At 34.7% G+C, this 12,597-nt stretch overlaps 1 protein-coding gene across 2 annotated transcripts in view; it reads left to right on the top strand.

Annotated features, from left to right (window-relative positions):
* Positions 1 to 12,597, top strand: part of zfand4 (zinc finger, AN1-type domain 4) — a 53,907-nt gene that overhangs the window by 19,387 nt on the left and 21,923 nt on the right. For both annotated transcript variants that reach the window (XM_056470855.1, XM_056470854.1), the window contains exons 3-5: positions 395 to 470; positions 8,412 to 8,479; positions 11,181 to 11,370. In XM_056470855.1, coding sequence (XP_056326830.1) covers positions 395 to 470; positions 8,412 to 8,479; positions 11,181 to 11,370 — 334 coding nt within the window. The remainder of the gene's footprint in view (positions 1 to 394; positions 471 to 8,411; positions 8,480 to 11,180; positions 11,371 to 12,597) is intronic.

Below are 12,597 nucleotides of genomic sequence, written 5' to 3'. Positions count from 1 at the left end.
CTCCACCGTGAAATCTTAACTAAAGCGTTCTGCATCATTAAGTTAAAAGGTGTTTGGGCAGTGGACATGTTATCCTTAAAATCTGTGCCTTGTGAAAAAAAAAAATCCAAAACTTGTAATGTCTCAAGGGTGTGTGAAGGTGCTGCTGGATATGGATTTTTACTACTCAACAGCCAGATGTTTTCTCTTTCTTTTTCCTTTCAATGATCGCAGTTCAGAAGCATTCCGCTTGGTCAAGCATTAACTGCAGTCAGATGTTGACCTCATGCACTTGTTACTTTGCTCTTTTGTTTGCTGCTGTAATTGCTTGTGGTTTTATGTTTATTGTAGTTTGTATTATAAAAGATGTCTGTATGTTCTCACCTTGTAAAGACACATGTTTGGTCACTCACAGGCATCCCGGTGTCTCAGCAGCATTTGATTTGGAACGGTATGGAGCTTGAAGATGAGTACTGCTTACATGATTACAGGTAAGATTATAATCTATTTTTTGTTTTTTAATTTTGAATCGAACATGATACAGAAGGTGATTATATATGGAATATTGTGGCATTCTAAAACAGAGATTGAAAGTCAGGGATTTTTCATTTGTGTTGTTTGACATCTTTTGTCTTTTTTTCAGTGTTTTTCCTGCTTGTGAAATGGCAATCGCTTAAAATGATATATCACTCCCCAAAAAATTAAACTTTACTCTAGGGCTGGGCGATATTGCAAATAAAATGATCATGATATCATGTTTCATATCATTCGATATTGATAAATATTGAATATTTTTTGAAAATACATTTAGGAATATATGGATTTTTTTTAACCACTTTATTTTAATTTACCAACATATACTGTAGTTTTATTAGTCAAAAACAAAAAAATATTTAAACATATCAATATTTTTTTTTTCGGCTTAGTCCCTTTATTAATCTGAGGTCACCACAGCGGAATGAACCACCAACTTATCCAACATATGTTTTACGCTGCAGATGACCTTCCAGCTGCAACCCATCTCTGGGGAAACATCCATACACTCTTGCATTCACACCCATACACTAAGGACAATTTAGCCTACCCAATTCAACTGTACCACATGTCTTTGGACTGTGGGGGAAACCGGAGCACCCGGAGGAAACCCACTCGAACACAGAGAGAACATGCAAACTCCACACAGAAACGCCAACTGACCCAGCCGAGGCTCGAAGCAGCGACCTTCTTGCTGTGAGGCGAAAACTCTACCTACTTCACCACTGCGTCGCCCCATATCCGATCTCTTTATTTTTAAATAAATATAAATGTTAAAGAGACTCTTAAACTTTATAAATAAAATGTTACAAAGTGTTTGCAATGGTAAAGGTAGATCAACATCTATAAGGTGTCAATATTAATGATAGTAAACCTCAAACTGTGTTAACGACACTAATTATAATAATCAAATCTGAGCTTTCAATTAAAGGAACCAACCATCAACATACAAATACATATTGAACATTCCAAATTGTGAAGTACAACTATATTACACCATGCTAAAATTTTTTTTTAGATGGGGTGCTAGTGGCTGGGATGCACAAGAAAAGAAACCAAAAAGCCACTCTGGCGACATTCTTACATCGTTTTTTATTTGCAATCTCACTGTTGCTATACGGGACTCATTTTCACATGTGTTGTTATTCTGACCTGAAATAACAAGCGTGAGTGCGTGGATTCCTTCACCATGGCGTCTCTCATAACTAGGCTACCATCAATCATTTTCTCAGAGGATGACAAACGGTCAAACCATTGCTGCAAGACCGAAATTGCGGTGCGTTTGCGACATTCGGAAAAGTTACATTTTTTTAAACTAGGTGTACCTGGAAAATGCGTGCGTCACATGTGCGTCACTTGCACAACATGTGCAAGTCGTGCACCTCCATTGGAAATGACAAACTTACACCATAAGCTTATTGGCACTGCTTTCAAGGCACGCGCTCACCAGCCACAATTTAGTAAATTTATAGCGCTTCTTACCAAAAATTCATACCGAGCGTTTTTTTATCGTTATTGACATTGGTGTTAGGTCAATAAATATCGATTCCGATTTTGTCACTCTGCCCTACTTTACTCACTATTTCATATCCTTCAAGTCGTTTAAAACCCTTATAGTTAGGGCTGCAAGGTTTGTTAAAAAAAAAAATCTATTATGATTTTTTTTTTCTGATCAATATTGCAATTTAAAATGCGATTTACTACTATTTCATAAAAGAGTAACCTGTAGTTTGATGTGGTGGTTTTAACAGAGCCAAAGAAAGACCAAGCATAATCACAAAGTATGCTACACTATGCTACTGTTTACTTAAAACCTCTTAAATATTTTTGTCTTTAAAAAAAAAAAAGTTTGTTTAAAAAACAGTATCTTAAATAAAATATAATTAATTATATGTAAAATCTTCAACTTTTAAGAATTCAAACACACTGTGAACAATTTTACATCAGTAAAACACTGACGTTAACCTACATTAAGGTTAAAACAATGACAGCAAACATTTTTAACATTTAAAGTGCAAACAACTTGAATAATTCTAAAGCCAAAAGGTCAGCAAGAAAACCTTCACGTTTAGATTGTTATATTTTTCACATTGATCAAGGTAATGTGCTTATAAACTGTCAGAAACTACAGTACCTGACAAAAGTCTTGCTGTCGATCCCAATTGTAAGAACAATAAACAATAACTTGACTTCTAGTTGATCATTTGGACATTGGCACAAGGTAGAATTTTTTTATTTATTTATTTATTTTTTTTTTTTCTTCAATGAACCATCTGTTGAACTACATCCCAATCATCACAAATACTGCAGAAGACCTATTGGAACCCACATGGACCCAAGATTCTCACAGAAATCAGTCGAGTTTGGTGAAGGAAAAATCATGGTTTGGGGTTGCATTCAGTATGGGCGCTTGCGAGCGATCTGCAGCGTGGATGGCAACATCAACAGCCTGAGGTATCAAGACATTTGTTCACCCCAAGCAAAGAAGGTCAAGGTACTCCAGGATTGGCAAGCGTAGTTACCTGACATAAACATTATTGAGCATGTCTGGGGTAAGATGAAGGTGGCATGAAGATGAATCCAAAGAATCTTGATGAACACTGGGAGTCCTGCAAGAACACTTTCTTTGCCATTCCAGATGACTTTATTAATGAGTTATTTGAGTCATTGCAGAGGTGAATGGATGCAGTCATCCAAGCTCAGGGGAGTCATACACAATATTCATTCTTTTTCTACTGCTCCATGACTTTATATACTGTACTGTACATTACTTTTGTCTTAGCAAAGTCAGAGTTCTGTCCTAATTAAATAATTAAGAATCAAGGCATGATCATATTTTATTTTGGTGAAATAAGCATAATCTAGAGGCCTTTGTCTTTCATATAAGCCACTTCTGATAACAAATGATCGACTAGAAGTCAAGTTATTATTTGTTGTTCCTAAAGGTTGGATAGGTGACAAGACTTTTGTCAGGTAGTGTACTGTATATGCTTATTACCAAATTTGATAGGGCATTGAAATAATCGTAGCTTTTGCGATGTTGAAAATCTCTCCTTTTCAAATTGCAATTTCAGTTTAGAAACAATTAATCATGCAGACATACTTTATATGCTTCCTTCTTCCATTGAACAAATAAGAGGATGTTTGGAAAAAAGTTGAAAAACTGTAACCACTGACTTCTGTATTAGGAAAAGCTAATACTATGAAAGTCAATGGTTACACGTTTTCAGCTTTTTTCTAAATATCTTTTGTGTTTAACAGAAAGAGAGTCAAACACTCAACAAGTTTTGGAAGGAGTAAAGGGAGAATAAATGACAGAATTTTTTATTTTTGGGTGAACAGTTTTTTTTTAGGTCAAATGCAGTCACCAGGATGTCACTGTTAAAATACTACATTGTTTTGTGTCTGCTCAGAGTTCAAGACAACAGCAGCCTTTGCTTCTGTTCATTATTTACCTTATTATTATTTTATGGGAATGCATTTGAACTTCTGATTCATTTGCCGTTATGGGAAAATCACTAAGAATAACAAACGTCAGTAAACAGTCAAACTACTTGTGCATCAAACATGCGTGTTTATTATAATACATTCAAATTTAAACAGTGTGATAAGAAATTAGCAGTTTGCAAAATCAAACAGCATAAGTTGTTTTGTATGGCTAAAAAACAATCAGTCAATAAAACCAGAATTTGCACCACTCTTACATCAAAAATAGATGGCTAGGTCATAGAAATTTAGCTTTTTAGTCAGGGAAAAGCCAGAGAATTTGATATTTGGCTTAGAGTGAGAAACCTGATTATTGCAAGTATGTTCAATTGCTACGTTTTGCTGAACCTGGCAAGGTCACTGATACATTTCATTTACTCATGCTCATCTCATTCCAAATTCTTTATTACTTTTGTAGAACACAAACTGAGATGTTTTGCTCGAAGGCCAAGTTGTTTTTTTCCCCATAAAGTATATAAAATGTATGTGTGTTACTGCCAGACCATTTTCTTCACCAACATTCTTTTCCATTCACTTGAACCCTTGTGTAAACTTATGGATATTTTTATTTTATTTTGTGGGATCATTTGGTCATGGTAATGCAAACAACATACAATTTAGTTACATTTTCTACATTCAGTTCCTGTTCCTGTCTTTAAATTAAGTGGCAGTTAAGTACATATATATTCACATACTGTACGTTCATTGTTAAGCCTGGTTTATACTCGATGCGTCCGCTAGTTCGCTTGAGTGTGCGTGGTAAATGTGACGTCATCGATGTGTTTGTGGAGGTTCGCATTGGGTGCGCGCGACATGATTTCGGCTTGCAGAGAGCATGTTTTTTTTGAGACTCGAGTGAACAGTTCGCGTGGCGCCACGTTTGAGTTGAGTTCAATATAAAACACTTTGAAGAGATTTTGTCTGAAACAGGTACAACTGTACATACATCTTTATGATCTGGCATCATAGAGATAACCAGATGATCAATAATTCTTGACTAGAAATTGCAACATCCGTGGGAAAGGAGAAACGTTTTTGTTAAAATGTTTGGAAAAACCTGAGGGATAAGTTTGTTAAAACCAATGGAGGCCATGGCAAAAGTGGAGACCCAGGTACACAATTACAGAAATATGTTTTTCCACCATTCATATGTTTTACACTGATGTATATGTTACAATTTTGAATTTAAAGCTATTTAAAAGTTACAAAACTATAATTAGGAAACAAATTATTTCTTTAATAACTGGAAAGCAGTATATGAACCTATATCGGTAGGCCCACCAAATCAGCAGATTTCCACAGATTTTTAGCCCATCATTGAGTCTATTTATTTGCTTGTGTAAATGTGTAAAAATTTATATTTGACTAAGTATGAAAGGGTTCATTTGATTTATTTACAATACAGTTATATTTTCTGTCTTTTAGTTGATATATTTAATGATAGATTTGCTTTGTTTACCAAATAAGTGGATCTAGATGGATTTGCATTGTAAGCATTAAATAAAAGTTAAAAAGCTATTATTTTTTTATTTCATATATTAAGTTTTTAGTTATGATACTCCCAAAATCATTCCACATAAATCTGCAGATTTTTTACAAAATTCTCTGCAGATTCTGTCTGGCCCTAACGGTTTACAATATACTGATGGCCTGTTTTTCTAGGATTTATTGGTGATAATGGTCAGGAATGTTTGACCATTATTGCCCTTTTAGCTTAAGAAGAGGACAGAAACTAGCCAGACAGTAATGTGTGAATTGTGGAGCGGGCTAAATCTAAAAAAAAATCGTCTGTATTTTTTTTTTGCTTTTATTCTTGTAATTAATAAAAAAATCTATATTTGTAGAGCTACCGTTGTCATAAATATTTTAATAAACTTTAATAGGTAAAACTGTCCGAGATATGAACAAAAGCAAGTGAGCAAAGTTTGATTAAAAAAAATCTTAAATGGTTATAAAAATAATTTATAAAAATAATAAGTTTCAAATTATTGAATGATATTAATCATATGATGTAGTTCAGGAAACTTCCTACTTCTCTGTATTCGTGGCGAACACGGCATGCATAAAAACCTTGCCCGTTTCGTAAGGTGCGCGCGTGCGCAGTCAGCTGAGATCCGCGATGCGGCACCAGGCGAAAGTATAAATCCAGCTTTAACAGGCTTCCATTTTGTTGGTCATTTTTAAAACATTATTAAAACACTATTTTTAAAACATGCAATTTTTTTTACATTTTGATACAATGTTCAGGCTGTGGAGCAGATGTTTCCTGTTTTCTGCTTTTCAGCACTGCTGGACAAGTTAATTAAAAGTATGCAATTATATCTATGTAGGTGTGTTTATGGATAATAGTAATTGGTTTCCAAGGTATACACCAAAAAAACTTGCATGTGTGGGCAAAGCTAAATACGTCTTTTGGCACACTTTTCTTACTCGACAATTTGATTGTAGGAAATTCTGCATAGCATTATGGGTTATGTAGTTTTTCTGCATGAGATGTGGATATGACGTTTACAGCTGAAGTCTGAATTATTAGCTCCCCTTAATAATTTTCCCCCAATTTCTGTTTAACAAAAATAATGTTTTTAACACGTTTCTAAACATAATAGTAATAATAACTAATTTCTAATTAGTTTTATTTTTTTTATTTTTTTTGCCATGATGACAGTTCATAATATTTTACTAAATATTTTTCAGTTTTACTAGTATATTAATATTACTAGTATTTAGGTTTAACTTTACTTTTTTTATTGTCCACAAGTGGAAATTTATCTTAGGCTTTACCAAACAACCGCATCAGCGTTCACATCACACAAATCACAGAAAACAGACAAGACAAATACATTCAATATCATCACATAAATCACATCCCAATTAAATTCATTCATACTTAAAACCCTGTATTTAAAAGTCTTATGGCAGTCGGCACAAAGGACATTTGATACAGGTTTTTCTTTTCTTGAGGTTGCCTAAAACATCTTTTTGATGGCGAGAGCTGAAATTTCATTTTAAAGAGATGGGAACAATCATCATTAATAACATGTGCTTTCTGTTTAATTCTCATTAAACACATTTAGTTTTGTTGTCTTTGCTTTACCTACAATTGCACTGGCAATTTTTACTACTCAACATAGTTTTTGCTTTTCCTTAATTGGCAACAGTCCATACTATGCAATCATGTTAAAACTCACAATTTCAACCATATACCATCTCCAAAATATCTTGACTCCCTCCAAATTGTTGTAACCTCCTATTAAAATATAATCTCTGCATTGCTTTTTTAAAAAAATACACTCTACATTTCCAGCAAATGTCAATCCTTTATCGAACCACTCTCTTAAGTCCAATTTAAAGGCTTAACTAGGTTGATTAGGCAAGTTAGGGTGATTAGGCAAATCATTGCATAATGATGGTTTGTTTTGTAGACAATCGAAACATTAGGGGGCTAGTAATATTGACCTTAAATTGTTGTTGTTTTTTTACAATCAATTAACAACCTCAGAACTCAGTCTGTCTAAATAGATTGACCAGCTATTATTAAACATCAGTTTCTGACTGTTATGTTGTGACTAGAACCTGTTAAGGGCAAAACAGTTAAGAAATGTATTATGAAAAGTAATTCCTTTTACTCATGAACTATATTCATTGGCTTCTTAAGCCTTATGGTTGCTTTACATGAGCAACAGTGTAAAATTCAGTCATTCATTTATTAATCTGGGGGTTGCCACAGCGGAATGAACCACCAACTTATCAAGCACTCATTCACACCCATACAGTACAGATAATTTAGCGTACTCAATTCACCAGTAGCGCATGTCGTTGGACAGCGGGGGAAACCGGAGCACCTGGAGAAAACCCACACGAACATGCAAACTCCACACAGAAATGCCAACTAACTCAGCCGAGGCTTGAACCAGCGACCTTCTTGCTGTGAGGCGATCGTGCTACTGCGTCACCATGACGCCCACAGTGTGATATTAAAGTATTTATTCACAGAAAACCTTTGTGTCATGACTTTCAAATCTCGTTTACAGTAGAACAACTTAAATGTGGTTCAAAAAAACGTATCTTTATATGCTCAATGAAAGCGAGAAAACAATATGAAAAGGATTGGATCAACATGAGGGTACACTATGTAAACCATGCATTCTGGGTGAGCTTTTCCTTTAAATGCAGCTGCTTCTCTCTTGAGCATTCTGGCTCAGTCTGGAACTCACAGATGGTGGATTTGTCACAAATTCGCTTCCATTAATGATCCACATGGACGCTTTCTGGGAAGAGAGTGTGTGTGGCTGGATGGCTCGTTGTGCTTCAGATTCAAAGTGAAGCAAATATTTATAAAGGCAGAACTGTATAGACTGTGGCGATTTTGGGTTTATTATGCTATGAGTTTCTTCTCTGCTTGTTTTTTTCAGCATCACAGAGGGCTGCACACTCAAGCTGGTGCTCGCCATGAGAGGAGGACCTGTAAACACTAGACGAGGTGCATTTCCACTGAGATTTTTACTGTTGAATGTGTCATTGTGAACCCCAGGTTCATTTAATGCTGGCTTCATATTTGACACTTTATATTTTACCCAGGGTAGTTATTCCTCCTAATAGTTTCATTGGGTGTATTTGTAAAACCCTGGTTTGCTTTCAGCTTAATAACAACACATTTGAATCTTGTCTGCCAGTTTAAATTCCATCACTGCTCTTTGTGTATTAACTCAGTCACATTCTATCAAACATGATAGATGGCTTTCTAAGGTCACTGCATTATTAACATAATCTGTGCTTTAAGGCAAGTCATTTCACTCGGCAGCCATCTTTGAAACGCCTCTCAGGCAGTATGCTCGGGCATTCTGTCTGAATGGGGAAACATCCAATTCTCTAAAACTGTTTGCCAAGCTTTCGATTACATATTTGGAATCACCAATAAAATTAATAAAATATAAATAATATAAATAAAATAAAACGGTCTCATAAGTTTAGTTTCTAAACGTTCGAATCAAACAAAATCAGCAATTTTTTTTTCAGGTTGCCTTGGCTAATGCGCATCCGATAAGAATGAGATCACGACACCAACCTCCTTTATGGCCGTGTTACACATTATCATCCTCTGGATAATGCTTCGTCAGATCGCGCTGCTGTTCAGAAGTAATTCACAGCTTGGTCTTGATGGCTAATCTCCTCCAGAATTAACAGCAAGTCTTTGTTTACAAGTTTTTTGGGTAGTTTTTTAAGTAGATTCTGTCATGTGATTTTGACATGTGATTGTACTTGACGTTTGTTTCATACAGATTACAAAACCAAAAAACTTTTAGGTGCACTTGGTTCCTTTAAATGCAGAGAGTTCAAGCTTTATTTGGATATATTTCTTATGTCCTTGAAGCAAGTATTCGCTGAGATTACAGTGTGTTTGTTGACCACCAAACTGTCGTAAAAGCACACTCCGTCTATATCAATCGATGATTGGCTCCTGTGCTAGTAGGCAGAGCTTCATTCGCCATATTGACCATTACACTTTTCCCCATTTAAAACTACACGAGTGACATGTCTTGTGTATTCTATAGTCTTTTTCTTCATCCAGAAAAATAGTATCTCCATGGCCTTGTTTGTTCTTCATCCTCTTCAGGAAGTAGAAGGACTATCTTTGCAATTCACTGGAAGACATGACAGATCACTTATTTCATGTTGTGACTTGTTAGTGAATGGATAGCCTGAAATAAAAATTTGCTTAATGGATTATTGGAAATGACTAATTTATTGGGTGGAGTTTATTCAATATTTGTTAATGTAGTTGATTAAAAAATGGATTTAATTGAACTAGAAGACCACAGAGAATTTGTAGATTGATTTAGATTAAAAAACAAAACAAAAAAGATCATTTGTACATTAGGTATTTACAAGAGATATGTTTCATGCTGACCTTAATATAAAAGTCTTAATATAAATAAATTTTAATCTTATTATTTTATAACATTAAATTAATATTATATTTGTAACCTTTATTTTTTTCTAAATGGGTGCCTGGATGTTACAATATTTATTAATTTGTCCTGATAATATATTTTAATGTATTTACATTATTCATTTATAACTTGCTTGGCACAAAAAAAAACTTGAATAGATTTAAATGAATAGAGCTGCAGTAAAAAAGGAAGACAAGAAGCATGATGAATCAAAAATAGAGCAATGCCTATTGAAATTGTTTAATATATATAAATAATTGTAATAACAATAGATATATTTGCCAAAAAGCAGAAAATTGCTCTCTGGAATTAAGTATTGAGTCTATAATTAGACCTATTAGTGATTAATGGAGTTCAGCTCAATCGGTTGTCAATTGATGTGTGTAAATGAAGCCTTTTTTCACAGTTTGAGTCTAATGAATCTTGTAATTGTCATACTAGATTATTAATCTTCTTACTTTTAATACAAAATAAGACTTAAAAATGGTTCTATGTTTGCAAACAAGCAAGAAACCTATTAATCACTTCAACAAGGTTCAATCAAAGACGCTTAAAGGGATAGTTCACACAAAAATAAAAATCTACTGAATATTTACTCGCCCTCAAATGGTTTCAAAAAGATATGTCGAAGAATGTAAGAAACTGGTTACTTCTATAGTATGGATATCTAAGAAAAAAAAGAATATCAGACAGGTTTGTGACAAGTGAAGTTTGAGTAGCTGATTTTTTAGCTTTGGGTAAACTATCTCTTTAAGACAAAAAGCTACACACTACATTAGTAAGACTAAGATTAGTAAGAATGGTTAGCAAACATATAACAAGTAAGAAACATTACTTACTTGCATTTGCTTGCTTAATTTCAATCAGTGACTTCTCAGGCAGTGTGTATCACAGTCAATTCAACATGGTTTCAATCACTCTTTGCATTGTTTTCTCAGATTATGTAACTCTGCACATGAAAGTTTCTGCAACTGTAAACCGCATGAAAATATAATGAGGGTAAACCACTGAGAACGCTTTAGACTGCCTTTTGAAAGTCTTAACCAGAGTTCTGCAATGCATGCTGGCTTTGCTGCAACTTTCTGATCCTTCCTATGTGCCGTTGTGCAATGTTTTTGAGGTCAAGAAAAGAAAAAAAGCACTGTTCATTGTCATTGCAAGCGCACAGTTAGTTAACAGTCTGCTATCGATTAGCGTGACCTGCATCCTGCTTCTTCTGGTTACCTGCAGTGACAGTGACAGATGACTCTGTGCGGGATATCAGCGACTGCCTTGATGCCGGGAGAGAGGAGATGTGGGAAAAATCTCTGCCTAATAAACAGGTCACCTTCCTGGTGTACCGCGAGGGAGACCAGCTCAATTTCTTTCGCGTGGTGGATCGGGGCGATGGGACACTCACACCTGTGTCTGAATCATTGAGGTCAGTTCAAAGAAGAGAAATGACTCGCTAAGAGGAACAACTGCATGCACACTGCACTCTGCTTCCCCTTTTTGTAGATGCAAGCAGATGTTTCAGAGCTACTGCCTTCATGTGTCATGCTGTTTTAGCAGTGAAGATATGCTTCAGCATTTACTGGCAAACTGCAGTTTATTACATGTTTATCAACTCTATATGTATACAATACATAGTTGAAGTCAGAAGTATTAGCCCCCCTGAATTATTTGCCCCTTGGTTTATTTTTTTTCCCCCAATTTCTGTTTAACGGAGAGAAGGTTTTTCAACACATTTCTAAACATAATAGTTTTAATAACTCATTTCTAATAGCTGATTTCTTTTATCTTTGCCATGATGACAGTAAATAATATTTGACTAGATATTTTTCAAGATTAAAGCTTAAAGTGACATTTGAAGGCTTAACTAGGTTAATTAGGTTATCTAGGCAGGTTAGAGTAATTAGGCAAGTTATTGTATAACAATGATTTGTTCTGTAGACTTTCGAAAAAAAAAAATTTGCTTAAAGGGGCTAATAATTTTGACCTTAAAATGGATTATTAAAAAATTAAAAACTGCTTTTATTCTAGCCAAATAAGAACAAATAAGACTTTTTCCAGAAGAAAAAATATTATCAGACATACTGTGAAAATTTCCTTGCTCTGTTAAATATCATTTGGCAAATATTTTAAAAAGAAAAAAAAAATCAAAGGGGGGCTAATAATTCTGACTTTAACTGTATATATGCAGAGTTCAGATGCAAACGCCGCTAAATGTTACTTCCGCCAAAAATAAGATAATGACATTGAGCGAATGCTTTAGGCACGTAGTACATTTTCAACAAATATTCCTGCTTTAAATCATTTAAATAGCAGCGTCAGCACATTCAGAACTAACAGTTTGTTGGCAAAAGCCTATAAACGCCACTTGTCTTTGACAGCAAAAGCCCCAAGAACCAATCAGAAGGTGCAAATCGAATCATATGTTTTCAGTGTAGCAACGTGCTGATACGCTGGCTTTTATGAGGAGACTCTTTTATTCCGATTTAGATTTTAAAAGATGGAGTTCGTTGTACTGCATGAGCCAGACGGACTGTCACTGAAAAGCAAATGAAAATGTACCTTAACTCTGTGCATTATAAGAAAAAGAAAACATATTGTACCTACAGTTGGAGGTGTAACATGCATTCATAACTTTTTTTTCTGCAACGACGCT

This window comes from Danio aesculapii, chromosome 13 (genome assembly GCF_903798145.1).
Source record: "Danio aesculapii chromosome 13, fDanAes4.1, whole genome shotgun sequence".
Taxonomy (NCBI): domain Eukaryota; kingdom Metazoa; phylum Chordata; class Actinopteri; order Cypriniformes; family Danionidae; genus Danio; species Danio aesculapii.
The sequence above is the reverse complement of the archived record's forward strand: the minus strand, read 5'-3'. Positions and strand labels throughout refer to the sequence as shown.